The following is a 20,941-nucleotide window of genomic DNA, read 5'->3' as shown; positions in this document are numbered from 1 at the left end:
CTAATTTTCTTGAAGAGATCTCTAGTCTTTCCCATTCTGTTCTTTTCCTCTATTTCTTTGCATTGATCGCTGAAGAATGCTTTCTTATCTCTTCTTGCTATTCTTTGGAACTCTGCATTCAGATGCTTATATCTTTCCTTTTCGCCTCTCCTTTTCACAGCTATTTGTAAGGCCTCCCCAGGCAGCCATTTTGCTTTTTTTTGCATTTCTTTTCCATGGGGATGGTCTTGATTCCTGTCTCCTGGACAATGTCACAAACCTCATTCTGTAGTTCATCAGGCACTCTGTCTATCAGATCTAGGCCCTTAAATCTATTTCTCACTTCCACTGTATAATCATAAGGGATTTGATTTAGGTCATACCTGAATGGTCTAGCGGTTTTCCCTACTTTCTTCAATTTCAGTCTGAATTTGGTAATAAGGTGTTCATGATCTGAGCCACAGTCAGCTCCTGGTCTTGTTTTTGTTGACTGTATAGAGCTTTTCCATCTTTGGCTGCAAAGAATATAATCAATCTGATTTCAGTGTTGACCAGCTGGTGACGTCCATGTGTAGAGTCTTCTCTTGTGTTGTTGGAAGAGGGTGTTTGCTATGACCAGTGCATTTTCTTGCTTACACCTAAAGTTTTTTTTTTTTCAAAGCAGAGATTAAATCAAATTATTTTATACTTCTTTTGATATATATGAAAATTGTGTAGTAAATGCTAATTGAATATAAAAATGCCCTTTATTACTTAAAATACCAATACATTTTCACTATATTTTTACCTTGTGCTATGAGTACAATTAATATGTTGCTTCTAACCACCATGTATAATCATGTGACATGTAGTACTAGTTTCAGTTTATCCATTCTGTCACATAGGTTCACTCAAAGCATCCTCGATCTTTACACAAATACCACTGCCATAGACATAGATTTATCTATCTATTTTTATAAATCTGCTTGAAAATTTTCAAGACTAAAGTACCCAACTCATGGGATGTACTTATATTTACTGTGAATAAGTAGAACCAGTTGTTCTTCAGAGTGACTGAACAGACTACATCTACACCAATAATACATGTCCAAAGTTCCCACATCCTTGCCAGTTCAAAATTATCAAACATTCTAATTTTTTTCCACAATATATAGGAGTTAGGAGTATAGTGATATTTTTCATTGCTTTAGTTGGTATTGTTTCTTATTATTTATATATGAATTTGGGCATTTCTCTATATACCTGTTAGTCTTTTGCATCTCTACATTTACTTTGGTTATTTTCATGTTAAGATTATTGCCTTCCCTTATTGATTCAGAGAAATTAGCCATCCGTTATAAATTTTAGACATTTCAAGCATCTCCATTCAGTTATCCATCTATTAATTTCATTCACATTGACCTTTGTTAACCAATTCCACTTTATCATTCTCCTTTTTATTCACTTCTTTCTTACTCCATTTCTTTTCTTCATTCAGTAATAATTTTTATCACCTCCATATTCAGTGTCTTCTGGGCTAGCTATTTATTCATTGATTCTAATAATAAGGCCATGTCATACAATCCCTTACCCCAGTGCATTTGCAGTCAAGCTATTTTGTTTTTAATGGTTTACATGTTGTGTGGGTTTTTTTTTTTTTTTTTAGGTTTATTTATTTATTTATTTTTGGCTGTGCTGGGTCTTCATTGCTGAGCATGGGCTTTCTCTAGTTGTAGAGAGCAGAGCCTACTCTCTAGATGTGGTGTGTGGGCTTCTCATTACTGTAGCTTATCTTGTTTTGGAGCGCAGGTTCTAGGGTGTGCAGGCTTCAGTAGTTGTGGGTCCCAGACTCTAGAGCACAGGCTTAGTAGTTGTGATGTATAGTCTTAGTTGCTCTGCTGCATGTGGAATCTTCCTGGAGCAGGGATCAAACCCATTTCCCCTGCATTGACAGCCAGATTCTCACCCACTAGACCACCAGGGGAGCCCTGCGCTCACGCTCTCCCTCTCTCTTGGTCTCTGACTTTCTCTTTCATATACACAAATAGACATCAAATGTAGATTCTTGCCACTTAAAAGTCTGTTCTACCCTTCCTTCTATAGATTCTGTCCTCTCCCCTCATATATATCACACTTCAGTAATGCTTCACTATCATTCATTCCCAACATAGCTAGAGCTGAATTAATGGAGAAAAGTTAGCAGTAATATATATTGAGCTAGAGAAACAATAGACCATTTATTACTTAGTGAGTTTCTACTGTGTAAAAGAAATGTATCTGATATGGGAAGAGAGAAATCCAAATAAATTCTTATATATGAGCGCAGAGAAGACAGTAAAAATTCTGAAATAGAAGGAGAGAAAACACTATAGCTATAATATCATTTTGTGTTTAATATTACATGTATGAAAAATAATTAGGAGCTATTCATATAGAATTGCTAGCTGTAGAGTTATAATCACAATTTACCCTAAGAGGACTACAGAGGGACTTTTTTCCTTAGACAAGTCATCTATTGTTTTCATATTCTATCTTGTAAAAATTATTGTGCAAACCTGAAATGGAAATAAAAGAAAATCAAAGAAAAGAGATAGAAAATTACAATATTTTAAACATTTTTAAAAACTACTTCTGATGTGCTGTTTATAAACATGGAATTCATTACTATAAAATGTAAACTGTAAGCTTATTTTTTTGTGTGTATGTAAACTCATAATATGCTAAAGTAGAAAAATTCCAAGCCGCTTCTTTGTAGAGTGTGATGTACTGGCCTAAGCTGTTAAATTCAGTCACTTACTAGACAGGAGCCAGTATACTGGAAAAAAATTGTTAGAAGACTGTAAAAATGATGACTGTTTCACCTTTTGTTGATACTCATTTCAAATCAAGTTTGCCTCAAAAGAATTTTGTATATCTACATCAAAACTAAATCACTGAAAATTAAATTGTGTTTTATTGTTAAATGTTTTATATAGAGTTTTTGTTTGTTTTCATTAAAGAAAAGACCATTGTGAGACCTGTAATTTTTAAAACTAGTCTTTTTTTTTTTTCATTTCAAAGTCTTTTAAAACTAGTCTTTATAATTTCCCAGTAGTATGTAAAATGGCATATTGGATTATTTATTTTAGCTTTCATTATTCTCTCAAAGAGAAAATAGTAACAACAAACCCAAAGAAGTTTTATTTTGATCATCTGTTTTTCTCTATTTTATCTATTTCTGTAGTTTTATTGATTATATTCTTCCTAATTCCTGTGAGTTAGTTCCTTTTATATTTTCTGAATTATTGAGTTGAAATATTATTTTTTGTATGTTTGAATACTGTAGTCAACTAGTGTAAATATACAGAGAAGAAAAACATTAAATTATCAGAATGCAATATTGTCTTTCTTTATGTAGATAGGAAAATTTTCAGAGTTGAGTTTAGTTGTACAGAGTAATCAAATGAAGTAAAAATACATGATTTTTAGTTAACAGTGGACTAAAAATAACATATGTACTGTTCGTTACTTTTTATAAATTTCCACATTTATTACCATATTTCTTTTTTCTTAAAACAGATAAATTGAGATACACAATTCAGTGGTCTATAGTGTATTTAGAGAGTAATACAACTGTTACTATTGTCTAATTTTAGAGTATTTTAAGCGCCCTCAACAAACCCCACAGACATTAGAAATTACTCCCCATAAACCCCTACACGTGACTCTGGCAACCACTAGTTTATTTTTTGTCTCTGTAGATTTGCCTATTTGGACATTGCATAGAAATGGAATCAGTTCAGTTCAGTTCAGTCACTCAGACGTGTCCGACTCTTTGAGACCCCATGAATCGCAGCATGCCAGGCCTCCCTGTCTATCACCAACTCCCAGAGTTCACTCAGATTCACATCCATCGAGTCTATGATGCCATCCAGCCGTCTCATCCTCTGTCATCCCCTTCTGCTCCTGCCCCCAATCCCTCCCAGAATCAAAGTCTTTTCCAATGAGTCAACTCTTCACATGAGGTGGCCAAAGTACTGGAGTTTCAGCTTTAGCATCATTCCTTCCAAAGAAATCCCAGGACTGATCTCCTTCAGAATGGACTGGTTGGATCTCCTTGCAGTCCAAAGGAATCTCAAGAATCTTCTCCAACACCGCAGTTCAAAGGCATCAATTTTTCTGCGCTCAGCCTTCTTCACAGTCCAACTCTCATATCCATACATGACCACAGGAAAAACCATAGCCTTGGCTAGACGGACCTTAGTTTGCAAAGTAATGTCTCTGCTTTTGAATATGGTATCTAGGTTGGTCATAACTTTTCTTCCAAGGAGTAAGCTTCTTTTAATTTCATGGCTGTAATCACCATCTGCAGTGATTTTGGAGCCCCCAAAAATAAAGTCTGACACTGTTTCCACTGTTTCCCCGTCTATTTCCCATGAAGTGATGGGACCAGATGCTATGATCTTTGTTTTCTGAATGTTGAGCTTTAAGCCAACATTTTTACTCTCCTCTTTCACTTTCATCAAGAGGCTTTTTAATTCCTCTTCACTTCCTCCCGTAAGGGTAGTGTCATCTGCATAAATGAGGTTATTGATATTTCTCCCGGCAATCTTAATTCCAGCTTGTGCTTCATCCAGCCCAGCCTTTCTCATGATGTAGTCTGCATAGAAGTTAAATAAGCAGGATGGCAATATACAGCCTTGAAGTACTCCTTTTCCTATTTGGAACCAGTCTGTTGTTTCATGTCCAGTTCTAACTGTTGCTTCCTTACCTGCATATAGATTTCTCAAGAGGCAGGTCAGGTCGTCTGGTATTCCCATCTCTTGAAGAATTTTCCACAGTTTATTGTGATCCATACAGTCAAAGGCTTTGGCATAGTCAATAAAGCAGAAATAGATGTTTTTCTGGAACTAGATATTAAATGTTAGGGACAACATAATGAGTGAGACTGACAAGATCCTGTTTAAGAGAGTTTGTATTCCAGTGAATAAGGGCAATAGCAAACAAAAATACTGATTTTAAATTGTACTCTAAAGAGAATAAAGAGGCTATAGTGAAATAGAATAATGAAGATGTGGTAACTGATCAGGGAAGACATCTCTGAGGAAATGAGATTAATAAGAAGCCAAAGTGACTTCCCAGATGACTCAGATGGTAAAGAATCTGCCTGCTGTGTGGGAGACCCGGGTTCGATCCCAGGTTTTAGAGATCCCCTGGAGAAGGAAATAGCAATCCACTTGAGTATTCTTGCCTGGGAAACCCCTTCGACAGAGGAGCCTGACTTGCTACAGTCCATGGGCTCACAAAGAGTTGGACATGAATAAGCAACTAACACATACATAGTAAGAACAGTATATCTGGTTACAGTTGACAAAAATCCAGTTCTAATGAAGTGCAATAGAGTTAAATGCATTTGCACAGGGGATTTGAAGAAAGGAGGTAGGCTTAGGGAAAATTGGAACTATGAGTTTGAATGTCCTTAGGATATGGCCCTTCTCCTGGTCTTCAGTTTTTGTTTCTGAGGCTTTTTTTCTCTTCTCCTACAATACTACAAGTAGACTTAAAGTACAAGGACATGAATGACAATACTAGGCTGAGAAATATGCAAAGAAACTCTTTCTCCTCAACTTGAAAACTTCTCTGAAAGTTTAAAAACCCATCTTCCTGACTTAGATCTTATATACACCTCTTAGGCCAACCATTGTACCCAGGAGTGATTATAATAGCTCACATTCAGAAACATGTATAGATTTGGGAGAGGAAAAAGGTTCCCTAAAAAAAAGCATACAAAGTTGACAGTAACATGGAAACAGGAGAAATCTTACTGAGCCTGGGTCCCTCCCTCAAAATGTATATTCATAAAGCAGAATTCATGTCTAACAAATATCAGTATGTCCAATAGTAGAGGACTTCATATTTTTTAAAATGGTAATTTTAGTAACTTTTGAGTATTAAAACATTCTTTTTTTATGTACAAAAATATAAAACTTTAATCTTACATCTGTTTTCAAAGCTTCTTCTCTTCTTCCAGGTCTGGTCCAGGATTAAAAAACTAGTGAGGGAAAAGTTATATATATGATTTTCTTGGGTTTTCTAGAAAGCCACCATCTTCCTAATTATAAGCCCAGTAATTCTCTTCATATAAATTGTCTTTTGTTGGTTTTCTCTCCTTTGTGAATCTAGAGTCATGTGATGAGCTAAAAGTGACAGAGCTAGTTTTATTCACTTAGCAATTTCTATGGCAATATTTCTCAAGTTTGAACTGTCAGTTTAAACGACACTAAAACAGAAAATCTCACATTCTGTCTTGTAATTGCAGCAATTCTTCTATTTTAAAATCAGAGTTAGGTATGTAAAAATTCAAGGAATAAAAAAATTTATAGATTATTTTAATAAATACAAATAAACCTAAGTTTTTCAAGATTCTTTTAAATTTTGGATTATAAGAAGTAGCTCCTCTAATGACAGAAAATTCATAATAAATTGTGCTTTTAAGTAAATAGATCTTGACCCCAAGTACTTTATTCTGTTTGCTAAAGCATATAAATATTTCCATATGCCTGTTAACATAAATCTATTTTCAGATCCTTTTGAAGCATTCATCATCTTTTCTATTCGCCATGAGATCAGAAGGATTGATCTTCATAAAAGAGACTATAGTCTGCTTGTTCCTGGATTGAGAAACACAATAGCACTTGACTTTCACTTCAATCAAAGTTTACTTTATTGGACAGATGTTGTAGAAGACCGAATATACCGTGGCAAGCTTTCTGAAAGTGGAGGTACATTCATTACAATTTTGACTTAATTGTGGGATTAATTTCTAACTGAAAATTTCAGAAAAAATATGTTGTAATCAGAAGGAATTTTGATTACTCTTTGGTTTCTTATCTTCTCCCTCATATGTGGAAATCCAGGGATGTGAAGTATGTGTGATGATATGTTGGAGGGGGGGTGAAGGCCTATACTATTCACACTATTTTCAAATTGTGAGCATTTTGGTGCATATTCAATGGTAAAATTTATTTATAAGAGAAAAATGACTGTCTTCTAATTACTATACATAATTTTTGTGAGTTAAGATAGCTTTGTTTTTTTATGGTTTTCATCTTCTAGCATTATTCAAAGAAATAATAAATTATTACAAAGATTGTTAATATGAGCTAAATAAGTTTTCCCATAATTTGGCATCTTTTTTTCCAATCTAGGCTTTCCTAGGCAAGATCTTGAGATAAATATATGTCATAATTCTCTTGAAAATCTTAGATCTGTATAACATTCCAAAGGCCAGGTATTTCTATCAAAATCTAAATTCCTCCTTAAATCACCATTACAATTTTGGAAAATGTAGTGTTCAAACACAATGTAATTATGATGTGTGAATCTGTGTCTGATATTACAAAGTATTGATTTCAATTTCAAATGATGGGTTTAGATCCATGATTTTACATGGTTTACTGTTAAAAAAAAAGTCTAACAAAGGCACTGGCAATGTCATAAGTTATAAAGTGTTAATTCCAAAAGAAATGAAGGACATAAATAAAAATAGTTGGGTATTACTCAATTGTTTATTTTTATTTAGCCCTCACTACAGGCTTCTTCCTTTATTTTCAAACATGTTATATTCTACAAGTCAAAATACAAATCAGAAATGTTATATTGGCTCAGAAATCTGTGGGGAGCTATAATTTGAGGATTATTTTTAATGCTAAATGCCATAACATCGATCTTTTCAGTCATGCTTTAAAAGAGTAGCTGCCTGGCTAGATGCAGATTGCCCCAGGTGGACTTTTTATTCTTCCCTGAAGATCAGTGTTTGAATTGCATTACACTGATTTTAACCAGCAAGTCATTATCATTTCTAAAATTTCTTGTTCTGCCTAAAAAATCAGAAACATGACATAACTTTTTTGCAACCTAAACATTGTTATTAGCCTCAGAGTTGTTTAAAAATTCTGTTATGCTGTCACTGAAAGGATTTAAGAGATTAAAGACCTCTCCTGGGAAACATCATTAATTCTAAATTTGGGGCCATCTTAATGTCTCTCTGTGTCAGGTAATACTTTTACACTCTATCTCTCAAAGTTAATATAATATTGAATACTTCATACTGCTGATAAGGACGCCTTTTCCTTAGTGCTTAGTGGGTCACTTGAATGGATGCTAGTGTTGGTTTCTCTCTTTTTGTAGGTGTCAGTGCTATTGAAGTGGTTGTGGAACATGGCCTGGCTACCCCAGAAGGATTGACTGTTGACTGGATAGCAGACAACATATACTGGATAGACAGCAATCTGGACCAAATTGAAGTGGCCAAACTAGATGGTTCCTTAAGAACTACACTCATTGCAGGAGCTATGGAACACCCCAGGGCCATCGCTTTGGACCCAAGATTTGGGTAAAGAAGTTTGCCTCTCATAGATTCACTTTGGCATAAAATATTACCTTTAAAATTAATATTGGATTCAATTTTCTCATAAATTAGAAGTCAAAGTGCTTATTTTGTGCATGTAAATATGTGTGTATATACTTGTGGAAAAGGCAACGGCAACCCACTCCAGTACTCTTGCCTGGAAAATCCCATGGACGGAGGAGCCTGGTAGGCTGCAGTCCATGGGGTCGCTAAGAGTCGGACACGACTGAAGCGACTTAGCAGCATACTTGTGGATGGTTGTATATATAGATGTATGTTTGTATTTACATCTACAATTATGCATGTGTACTCAGTACTCAGTCACACTGAACTTTTTGCAAACCTATGCACTGTAGCCAGCCAGGCTCCTCTGTATATGGGATTTTCCAGGCAACAGTACTTGAGTGAGTTGCCATTTCCTTCTCTAAGGGATCTTTCTGACCCAGGGATCGAACCCTGGTCTCCTTAATTGCAAACAGATTATTTTACGGTCTGAGCCACCAGGGAAGCTGATGTATATATCAACCAATTTTAGACTGTCACCATGAATTTGATATAAAATTGCTTACGTAGGTACTTTTAAAGGAGAAAACTTTCATTTTTTCCTAAATATGGTCATTAGGCCCTTTTGTAAGATACTGTAACTCTATTTTTTTTCATTTAAATTTTATTTTTTAACTTTACAATACTGTGTTGGTTTTGCCATACATTGACACGAATCCACCACAAGTGTACATGAGTTCCCAACCCTGAAGCCCCCTCCCACCTCCCACCCCATATCATCTCTCTGGGTCATCCCAGTGCACCAGCCCCAAGCATCCTGTATCCTGTATCGAACCTAGTGAAGTGGTAATTTAATGAATTTATTTTTGACCTGCCAAAGAGATGCTGTGGCTGTAATTTTGTCTAATGGTTGCAAACCACAGGACCAGTCTTTGGTCCAGTCACAAGTGTTAACCACCTCACCATTTATTTGTATTTGTATGTACTTAGAGATAGTTTAAAAGAAAATTAGATTAAACTTGAAGGAATCCAATGGTGAGATGCTGGCTATAGGGACATTAAAGACAAGACACATTATTCTGGAAGACAAAGTCAAAAGTGTAATCCAGATTATTGCCTCACTGATTCCCTTCAGTCCTTTGTGAAAGATGAGAAGAGAGACAGTGGATTCGGGGCCAGAGAATAGGGTCCAGCGCTGCTCAGTCACTTATCCTCTGGAGAACCTACTCAAGTGTATTATCTTCCTTTAGATCTCTGTATTCTGTTTTGAACATCAGGAACAGTAATGTCTCTTAATTAGATTGTTTTTGAGGAGATAGAATATGAAATATAATGTATAACTCATCTATATTGGGATACTTTGTTATTACTATTGATTATTTTATATATCCAAAATGATTGTCAAGTCTAAAGGATGATAGCAAGGAAAATTGTTTTGCTCTGTACTTTTAAGTAATACACAGCCTAGGAAGGACCAAGAAGGATGGAGGTCAGAAAGAGGAGTCAGTCAGGAGGGAATTGAATGAGATGCAGAAGAGAAAAGGGAACCTGTGTTTCAGTCAGCTTCCTGGTCCACACACTTTTCTTTGTACACTGTTTTATGCGCAACCCAGAAATCAATAGCTTGGGAATTTTGTTTGTTTTCCTTTTCCGCATTTCAGATATAGACATTAAAGGGGGCAAGGTAGCTTGTGTAGAGAAGGTTGCTGGTTTCAAACTGGCAACTGTCATTGTTGTGTTTGTTTTACCTTCCACAGTGTGTTGCATTTATTTGATTAGTTGCCAAAATTTAAATTTTGAAAGATTTGGAATACAATTCTAGATTTCTGGCTTCTCTTGAAAACGTAGGGAGGTCTGTCAACAACTAACAGAGGAGTAGCAAACCTTTCAGGCTGAAGGTGTGTCCTCCAGTTTATAGTTTATGCTTGGCCCACTTCACCCGTTAACTCCTGTGCTAACAGTTAACTAGAAAGAGATCAGGCGTGTTTTATGAGAAATTTCCTTCTCAAACAGACTCTTCCTGAGGGTGCAAGTAGATGGCCCACTTTGACATTTTACTTCCCACAGAGGTCTGCCATCAACAGAGGGTTTTTACCCTCAATATAATAGCTACCGGTGTGGATTTTTTCATGACTTAGACATACCTATTTGGTAACTGCAGCTTATCTGCATGAGAAACTTTCTGTATAAGGGAAAGCAATATTTTGGAGAAAATGATAATTTTAGCAAGTGTACCGTTATGTTAGAAGAACTCTGACTGCTTCACAAAATACAAAGGGCACACACAGAGAAGAGAACAAGCACATAAAACAGGTGTATAAAATTTTTGAAAATACCCTGATCAAACAAAGCAGTTGATCTGGGAATTGAAGCTTCATTTTCTATAGCTTTGAATTGACAATGCTTAGAATAAACTTATTTATCTCAGTTTGTTTGGGGAATAGCCAACCTGAGAGAAGAAAAAGAAAACAGAAATGCAAAACAAACACAATCCACAGATACTCTTTATATGAAAATATTAAGTGCTATTTCAATGATGTAAGGGGATTTCCAGAAGTAAAACAGTTTCTAAGAGTTGAAAATTAGGACAGAAAGCTAGCCTCTGGGGAGGGAAAACGTGATAATGCTTCTGAGAAAAGATGATGTCTTCCCTTGCTAATTGCTACTACAAACTTGTGAGGCTAATTAGAATTACAGTGGTAATAATTTTATATAACATTTGAAGAAATAATGCTTGGAAAATTGTTTCTGGTGTGAATGACCAAAGTTCAAATGACAGTACCAATTCACTTAACTCTCTGAATAAATGAAAAGTTTATAGGTTTAACATAATATAATAGAATTTTTATTATTTAAAATTACCTTATAAAAGATTGACATGGATAAAATATGAGGTTCATGTAAACACCTTTAGAGCTTAGTTGTAAATTTAAATTTAAAATGTAGCAGTTGATTTTAGAAAGGTCGTACAAATATTAAAATGCTTTCAAATTTATTGTATATTTTGGTAAAAAGTTCATAGACACTTGTAGACATTGGACCTTTCATAAAATAGACTGCTGCTGCTGCGTCACTTCAGCCGTGTCCGACTCTGTGCAACCCCATAGACAGAGAGCAAAGTAAAAGTAACAATTCCCCTTTTCCTCAAATTTTTCATGAAATATGTAAGGAGACTGAGCATCAAAGTTATAGGATCTCCAAAGACATTTATATTCTTTTGGAAAATTTTTATTTTTATTTTTTTATTATTTCTTATTTTTTACTTTACAATACTGTATTTGTTTTGCCATACATTGACTGCAAGGAGATCCAACCAGTCCATTCTGAAGGAGATCAACCCTAGGATTTCTTTGGAAGGAATGATGCTGAAGCTGAAACTCCAGTACTTTGGCCACCTCATGCGAAGAGTTGACTCATTGGAAAAGACTTTGATGCTGGAAGGGATTGGGGGCAGGAGGAAAAGGGGATGACAGAGGATGAGACGGCTAGATGGTATCACGGGCTCGATGGATGCGAGTCTGAGTGAACTACGGGAGTTGGTGATGGACAGGGAGACCTGGAGTGCTGCAATTCATGGGGTCTCAAAGAGTTGGACACGACTGAGCGACTGAACTGAACTGAACTGACAGGAATCCACCACTGGTGTACATGAGTTCCCAACCCTGACCACCCCCCCACCTCCCACCCCATATCATCTCTCTGCGTCATCCCAGTGCACCAGCCCCAAGCATCCTGTATCCTGTATCAAACCTAGACTAGCAATTCGTTTCTTACACGATAGTATACATATTTCAATGCCATTCTCCCAAATCATCCCACCCTCTCCCTCTCCCAGAGTCCAAAAATCTGTTCTTTATATCTGTGTCTCTTTTGCTGTCTCACATACAGGGTTATGATTACCATCTTTCTAAATTCCATATATGTGAGTGAAGTGAAGTCGCTCAGTCGTGACCAACTCTGCGATCCCATAAACTGTAGCCTACCAGGCTCCTCTGTCCATGGGATTTTCCAGGCAATAGTACTGGAGTGGATTGCCATTTCCTTCTCCATGGGAATCTTCCCTACCCAGGGCTTGAACCCAGGTCTCCCACATTGTAGACGGACGCTTTACCATTTGAGCCACCAGGGTGTGTTAGTATATTGTATTGGTGTTTTTCTTTCTAGCTTACTTCACTCTGTGTAATCGGCTCCAGCTTCATCCACCTCATTAGAACTGATTCAAATGTATTCTTTTTAATGGCTGAGTAATATTCCATTGTGTATATGTACCACAGCTTTCTTATCCATTTGTTTGCTGATGGACATCTAGGTTGCTTCCATGTCCTGGCTGTTATAAACAGTGCTGTGATGAACATTGGGGTACACGTGTCTCTTTCAATTCTGGTTTCCTCGGTGTGTATGCCCAACAGTGGGATTGCTACCAGCCACTTTGCTTCCTGAGTACAACTAGGAAAAAAAGCAGGTTATATACCATTAGCCCCATAAAACATGTTTACATCACACGAGCTTCCTAAAAGAGCCAAGATCTTTGTTACTTTTCTTTTTTTTTAACAAACGCCAACAAAGACATATTTTTAATTGACTACTTTGGTTCCTTAACATGGAATCCACAGGCCTTCTTCTGATGTTCTAAGATATATTTGCTACCATGTCACATTTGTGCAGTATTCTAGGTTTTGACCCAGTATCCCAGGTGACAAGTTATTCCAAGATGCTAAATTAGGGATCTTAGGGAGGAGTCATTTCTCTTTCTATCCATTTTAAAGGACTACACTTATTGCTAAGGTGACCTGAAGTAGTGCATGAATCTCCTATAAACATCAAGCTTATTATTCGAGAGTAACAAGCACCAAGGAGTTCAGAATCTTACAGGGCACTCACTTCAGTTCTCAAACTTTCATTGCCTTTATGCTCCTTCATATGCACAGTGTCTTCCTGATGCACTGCTGGTATTTAGTTTTCATGTGTCATAATGACTGGACTCTGCTGTAACAATTGCAGTTAGTGAAAGCAGATATATCATTATGAAGATTAGTAAAACATCTAAATAAAATTTTAACTTAATCTGGGAGCATTTCTAAATGAAACTAATAAAAACATTGTTGCTTTTAGACAACCTAAAGATTATAGATAAGCAAGCTCTCTTTTTGCCAGGATCCTTTATTTTTACATTCTGCATCTTGACCTGAAGATGATAATAGCCCTTTTGTACCTGTAATGGTACAAGTTGTCATGGTCCATTGACCCAATTTAACCCTGATACACACTAACCTGTGAATCCAGGAACTGTAGATCAGTGGACTGTAGTCTTTCTTTTAAAAGCAATCATGGTTGAACATTTCCATACACCTTATAAGAAGGGCTATTCAGCCTTTGTATACTTGAAGAAATAATATAGTCATTGTAATGCTAATACATTTTAAACATAAAAAGAAAGTAATAAGGGAAAAACGATTTTTTAAAATACCACACAGTAAAGTGTACAAAAGAATGCCTAGAACTTTATAAAACAATGATCCTTAAAATCAAGTTTTAAGATTGATTGTAAACTGACTTATGCAAGGTTAAGAACATTTTTAGAGGTGCTAATTCTAGGATATGTTATTATACAAGGTGTTGAAACTTTCCCACTTAAGTTAATGAAAAATTAGAACTATAGTGACCACTATGGAAGAAATAGCTTAGCCCTGCTATATTTAGTGAAGAAATGAAGGGACCACTTATTTTATAACTCCTAAAAGAGTCGCAGGCCATATATTTTGGTCCACTGGAAATACACACTTGAAAGTCTTCAGTGCCTATTTCTAGTGAACCTACATATGGAGAATGCAGAATTGCAGGGCTGCTTATTTGCACATTGGAATTGATGCAACACCATAAGTAGAAAGCTAAAAGAGAGATATCAATTTTCTATTTGTTAAGCAAGCAAAAGACAATGCTTTAGAAGCCTTTGGGTCATCAGTCTAGTTGCCTGGAGAATCCCAGGGGTGGCGGAGCCTGGTGGGCTGCCGTCCATGGGGTTGCACAGAGTCAGATACTACTGAAGTGACTTAGCAACAGCAGCAGAATCAGTCCAGAGTTTGGAGTACAGCATTGTCCAGATCTGTGCTGTGCTTAGTTACTTAGTCCTGTCCAACTCTTTGTGACCCTCTGGACTGTAGCCCATCAGGCTCCTCTGTCCATGGGATTCTCCAGGCAAGAATACTGGAGTGGGTTGACATACCCTCCTCCAGGGGATCTTCCCAACCCATGGATTGAACCCAGGTCTCCCATATTGTGGTCTATCCACATATACTCAGACCACCTATGACTCTCAAATTCACTATGTTTGTTTTCAGGGATTATTTTTCCTAATCTTCTTCAGATTTGCAAATCTCTACCTTGTTTTTGAAGATATCATAATACATTTGATTAATGCTATGCTGATCTTCTTTCTATTTTAAATTTTATTTTCTTAATGATAACTTTAAAGGAAGCTGACAAATAACAACCTGGTGGCCATGAAAAGATGTGTACATCCAAAATTAAATTTGAAGTGAAACACATAATTCATTTTATATTTACTGTTTTCAAGAAGGATATTCCTCTACTTAACCATATAGCTTGCCAGCTTTATAATAATTAATCTTTGTTTTATTTAGTATTTATTTTTAAGGCAACTAATTATATATGAAATAGCTTATAAGTAATACATATGTTGGACTTCCCTGGTAGCTCAGATAATAAAGAATCTGCCTTCAATGCAAAAGACCCAGATTTGATCCCTGGGTCTGGAAGATCCCTTGTAAAATGGAATAGTGACCCACTCCAGTATTCTTGCCTAGATAATTCCATGGACAGAGGAGCCTGGTGGGCTACCATCCATGGGGTCCAAAGAATTGGACACAACTGAGTGCCTAACATGGAGAAAGTAATGACACCCCACTCCAGTACTCTTGCCTGGAAAATCCCATGAACGGAGGAGACTGGTAGGCTGCAGTCCATGGGGTTGCGAAGAGTCGGACACAACTGAGTGACTTCACTTTCACTTTTCCCTTTCATGCATTGGAGAGGGAAATGGCAACCCACTCCAGTGTTCTTGCCTGGAGAATCCCAGGGACGGGGGTGCCTGGTGGGCGGCCGTCTACAGGGTTGCACAGAGTTCGACATGACTGAAGTGACTTAGCAGCAGCAGAGTGCCTAACACACACACAAATATATATGTTATTGATATTTCCAGATAACTAGTGTTTTCTCATGTAAATAATCCTGTCTTTAAACAATAATCTTTTCAGAAAAAAAATATTCCCCAAAACAAGACTTTATAAATTATCCCAATACTTAAAAATTTTTTTTCTATTAATTTAATTTTGGATTTGTTACACTTTTGAATAATTATACAGAAATTTTCAAATATACAAAGTAGAAAGAATGGTAAAATAAGTTCCCTAGTATTTATCACCCAGCTTCAACAATGATATTGCCTTCTAATGTAATAATGTTCATCTTTATCCTTATCTAACAACTTACTTATCAGATATTGTGGTCAGACAATTAATAATTTAGGTATCATTTTTGTTCCCATCCCTAGAGCTGTAGAAAGCTGTCCTTGAAACAACCAAACAAAAATTTAATATAAACAATTTTTTGAGAAAGTTTGTGTGAGATAAACCTATTCCTGTGACCTACTTGAGTTTTTTCATGGCTTTAACTCATGCTTACTTTATAAAACCAATCTACCTTTACATACATGATATTGTAACATTTAAACATTAATATTAGTATTAATCCTCAACCTCTCTCTCTTTCTCTGTGTGTGTGTGTGTGTTCCCATTTGTTTAATAGTTTTAAATGACTTTGAAATTTTGCTTTTAAAAAATGTTCCGAGTGTAAATGTATGTGGATGCTTGTGCAAACACAAAAATTTTTTGTGTGCTAGGCACTCTGTGTGCTAAATTGTTTACATCTATTACCTCATCAAATATTCCTTCAGTAGTACTGTTAGAATTTTTATGTACAGATGAGCAAATGGAGTCTGAGTTAAGTATGCTCTAATTAGTGACATATCCCAACCTTGGTTCCAAGCTTGTCTGACACAAAACATACACATTGCCATTATTCAACATTGATGCAATTAATTAATAATATTTTTGGTATGTCTGGTGCTCAGGTTGTAAGAAACCTGCAGTCTCTTCAAGAAGATAGGTTCATTTCCTTTCCTGCCCACCATGTGCTTTTAACATACATACCAAATAAATTTATTATATGATATTTTATGTTGTTATCTAATCCTTTCATATTTCTAATTTCTATATCCCATAAGAGACTATGTACCTCTCAGATATTGAAATCATAATGAATACTTAGTTTACATCACTGCACATTTCTTTAAATAGATATAATACATTTTTTTTAAAGAAAAGAAATCTTGAATTGCATTTTGAAATTTTGTTCCAAAGAATTGTTTCAATTTTCCCAATCCATATACCTAAGGATTATATAGCAAAACTATCAGTCAGTTCAGTCACTTAGTTGTGTCCTACTCTTTGCAATCCCATGGACTGTAGCACTCCAGGCTTCCCTGTCTATCACCACCTCACGAAGCTTACTCAAACTCATGTCCATCAAGCCAATGATGCCATCCAACCATCTCATCCTCTGTTGTCCCCTTCTCCTCCCACCTTCAATCTTTCCCAGCATCAGGGTCTTTTCCAATGAGTCAGTTCTTCGCCTCAAGTGGCCAAAGTATTGGAGTTTCACCTTCAGCATCAGTCCTTACAGTGAATATTCAGGACTGATTTCTTTGAGGATTGACTGGTTAGATCTCCTTGCAGACCAAACTATATACAACTATAATGAAGCCAAGTTTATTTTTGCTAATAACTTTACCATTTCTGACCAAAAGGTTGTCAGAATTAATGATAGGAAAATATATTGAACTGTCACTGTCTCTCCAGTTCTGTGAGTTCTTTCCTCCCAAATCTCCATACTACTCATTCCAATTGTTTCTACTACTAAAGTATAGAGAAGTTACAAAGAAGGCAACTACTATTTTGATTACCAGCCATGTTCCTATTTCCATACCAAATGCTTTCCCTTTGTTATTTAGTGTCAATGACGTTAAAACATTAGATGTTAAAAACATGAAGACAGCAGTTCAACTATCCATTTTCCCAACTTCATCTGCCACTTGCTAGCCATGTAACCTGGTCAAGGAATTCAACTTTTCTAAGCTTGTTTTCTCATCTATAAACATGGATAACTTTAACCATGGCTTATATGAATAATTAAATGAGAATCTGCATAAAGTTCTGAAAATAAGTATTTAGTGTATAATAAGCACTCAAAAAGAAATCATTAGCTGGTTGTAATGATTGCAGAATTGTTGTGTAACTGTTATATATATACAACTGAAACATGCATGAGCAGTTTAGGCCACTATCAATTAAACATATACTCTCCATTACCTAACAGCCTTAGAAATCAAATGCACAACATAAAACATTTGATGCCTATTGTGTGGAACTGTTCATATACTGTGAATTTGTAGAGTTACAAAGAGTATTTAGAAAAGGAAAAAGAAAGTATTATAAAAATGCATGCATGTGTAAATCAAAGTATATGATGTCCTTCTGTTTTCCCTCTGCATCCTCTGTCATATGAACTGTTCCATTCGTGTGAATCTAAATGTCATCTCCATGCAGAATACTTTCAAATTCATGTCTACAGTTCTGATGTCTTCTCTGAATTTCACCCTTACATAAAAAGGAAATCTCCTTTTTATGTCTTAAAATCTCAAGGTGAAAAAATTGAAAACTGTATTTTTGATTGCTCTCCACACCCATCCATACTCAATCCCAGGTCTTAAAATGCATTTTTTTTTTTCCATTTCACGTAATGGATCCCTTGTACACCCTCTGCCTGTCCTTACCCTTAAGTTTGCCAAGACAAGTACCACAGACACCTGTAATTCTGTTCTCTACTTCATTCCCTACATCCAGTACTCTTTAGTCATGGAAGTTAGTTCTACCTCTTGGAATAAGGGCTTCCCTTGTAGCTCAGTTGGTAAAGAATCTGCCTACAGTGCAGGAGACCTAGGTTTGATCCCTGGGTCAGGAAGATCCCCTGGAGAAGGAAATGGCAACCCACTCCGATATTCTTGCCTGGAGAATCCCATGGCCCAAGGAGCCTGGTAAGCTACAGTCCATGGGGCTGCAAGAGTTGGACATGACTTAGCAACTAAACTACTACAAACTACTTGAAATAAAACATTCCTTGAACCCATTCACTTCTCTTCACTGCTACCATCATATTTGCCTCATCCTTTAAAATAACCATCTGAGGTACCTGTTCTCCTGACTTTTCATAATGAATTTGTATATATGATGCTATATTTCTTTCCTGCTTAAATATGGGATAAGGCAAAACCCAAATGATTGCCATCTCTAAAAGATCCATTATATCACCCTTTTTAATTTCATCTATTTCCCCTTTATCCTCATTGCCATATTTCTAATACAGTAGCCTCATTCTGTTCCTCAGTCACCCACTTTCTTTCCCTCATTAAGGCTTTTGTTTCTACCATTTATTCTTCTTGTCATGCTCTGCTCATCTCTCAGATTCAGTCTAAATATTACCTTCTCAAACTGCTTTTTCCCCTTGATTATCTTCTCAAAGTAGATTACTTACCTATTACTCACTCTCATAACAAAATTATTCTTGAATATATTTCAGAAGCTGTAGTTATATATTCAAGCATTTGTTTAGTCTGTCTCTTGCTCTGGACTCTAAGCCCCTGAGGCTAGATAATGTATCTGTTTCACTTGTGATTATTTACCTAGCCAGTGCCTAGCATAGTCATAGAAATTCAATAAATTTTTTTTGAAATGAATGACTGAAACAATAATATCATCAATAGGATCATTTCTTTTTCTTCAGAATTCTTTTCTGGACAGATTGGGATGCCAATTTTCCTCGCATTGAATCTGCCTCCATGAGTGGTGCTGGGAGAAAAACCATCTACAAAGACATGAAAACCGGGGCTTGGCCTAATGGACTCACTGTGGACCACTTTGAAAAAAGGATAGTTTGGACAGATGCCAGGTTTAATTTTTTTTCCTTTCTTTTCTATAACCTTCATCAGATAATACTTACAAAATTGAAATGTGTATTCCTGTGTATGTATCATATATACACACGTTGAAATTGGTGGTGAATTTTATTGGCTTTGGTTATGATAGCTTTTTGTTGAAATCTTTCTGCAAATCAGATACACGGTCATAAAAATATTTTTACACAATTTTTTTTTGCCGTTTAAGTAGTATGAGGACATCACTGGACTATTGGAATGTGGTTTTATATACCACTGACGCATTTACTTTTCTGTAGGTCAGATGCCATTTATTCAGCCCTCTATGATGGAACAAGCATGATAGAAATTATCCGAGGTCATGAATACCTTTCTCATCCTTTTGCTGTGTCTCTATATGGGAGTGAGGTTTATTGGACAGATTGGAGGACCAACACGCTGTCAAAAGCCAATAAGTGGACAGGGCAGAATGTCAGCGTGATTCAGAAAACCAGTGCACAGCCGTTTGACCTTCAGATCTATCATCCCAGCCGTCAGCCCCAGGGTAAGTGCTTGTTATGAATTAGTGACCAGAATTTATTTTCACTTTAATCATATAATAATCAAACTGTAAAATAATTTTTGTAAGCTAACACTGATTTAATATTTTCTATAGTATATGATGGAAGTAGTACCAGCCTTTATTTTAATTAGCTCAGGATATTTTTTCTTTTCCTTTTTATTTATTTTCCATGGAAATAGAGAAATCTTAGAAATTAAGGGTTCTATGCAGTTGTTGCAATCGTATCATTTTCTTAGCCTTCTTTTGTTGAAATTTAGGTTACATTTACTGTGGCTCAGTGGTAAAGAATCTGCCTACAAACAGGAGATAAAGGAGACACGGGTTGAAGCCCTGGTTTGGGAAGATCCTCTGGAGGAGGAAATGGCCATCCTCTCCAGTATTTTTGCCTGGAAAATCCCATGGACAGAATAACCTGGCAGGAGAAGTCCATGGGGTCACACAAAGTTGAACACTACTGAGCACAAGCATGAATACTGCATTATACTCACAGTCCTCACATCTTCTGTATCCACTCCTCCATTAATGGACACTTAGGTTATTTCCGTCTCTTGGCTGTTGTAAATGATGCTGAATGAACACAGCAGGGCATACACGCGTGTGCACACACACACACACATCTTTTCAAATTTATCTTTCCCTTTTCCTCAGATAAACACCCAGAAGTGGAATTGCTGATTCATACGGTAGTTCTATTTTTTAATTTTTGAAGGACTTCCAAACTATTTTCCTTAGTGACTGCGTCAATTTACATAATCACCAATAGAGCAAAAGGATTCCCTTTTGTCCACATCCTCAGCAACACCAGCTATGTGGTGATATCTCATTGTGGCTTTGATTTGCATTTCCTTGATGATTAGTGACATTCAGCACATTTTCATATGCCTATTGGCCATCTGTATCTCTTTCTTAGAAAGAGAAACATTATTCAGAGCCTCTGCCTATTTTTTCAGTCAGATTGTCT

At 36.2% G+C, this 20,941-nt stretch overlaps 1 protein-coding gene across 1 annotated transcript in view; it reads left to right on the top strand.

Moving 5' to 3' along the window:
* Positions 1-20,941, top strand: part of LRP1B (LDL receptor related protein 1B) — a 2,198,408-nt gene that overhangs the window by 1,413,574 nt on the left and 763,893 nt on the right. The window contains 4 exon segments of the mRNA XM_018062463.1: positions 6,522-6,719; positions 8,128-8,332; positions 19,268-19,432; positions 19,718-19,962. Of these exon segments, the coding sequence (XP_017917952.1) occupies positions 6,522-6,719; positions 8,128-8,332; positions 19,268-19,432; positions 19,718-19,962 (813 nt within the window).

Source organism: Capra hircus, chromosome 2 (genome assembly GCF_001704415.2).
Source record: "Capra hircus breed San Clemente chromosome 2, ASM170441v1, whole genome shotgun sequence".
Classification (NCBI taxonomy): domain Eukaryota; kingdom Metazoa; phylum Chordata; class Mammalia; order Artiodactyla; family Bovidae; genus Capra; species Capra hircus.
The sequence above is the reverse complement of the archived record's forward strand: the minus strand, read 5'-3'. Positions and strand labels throughout refer to the sequence as shown.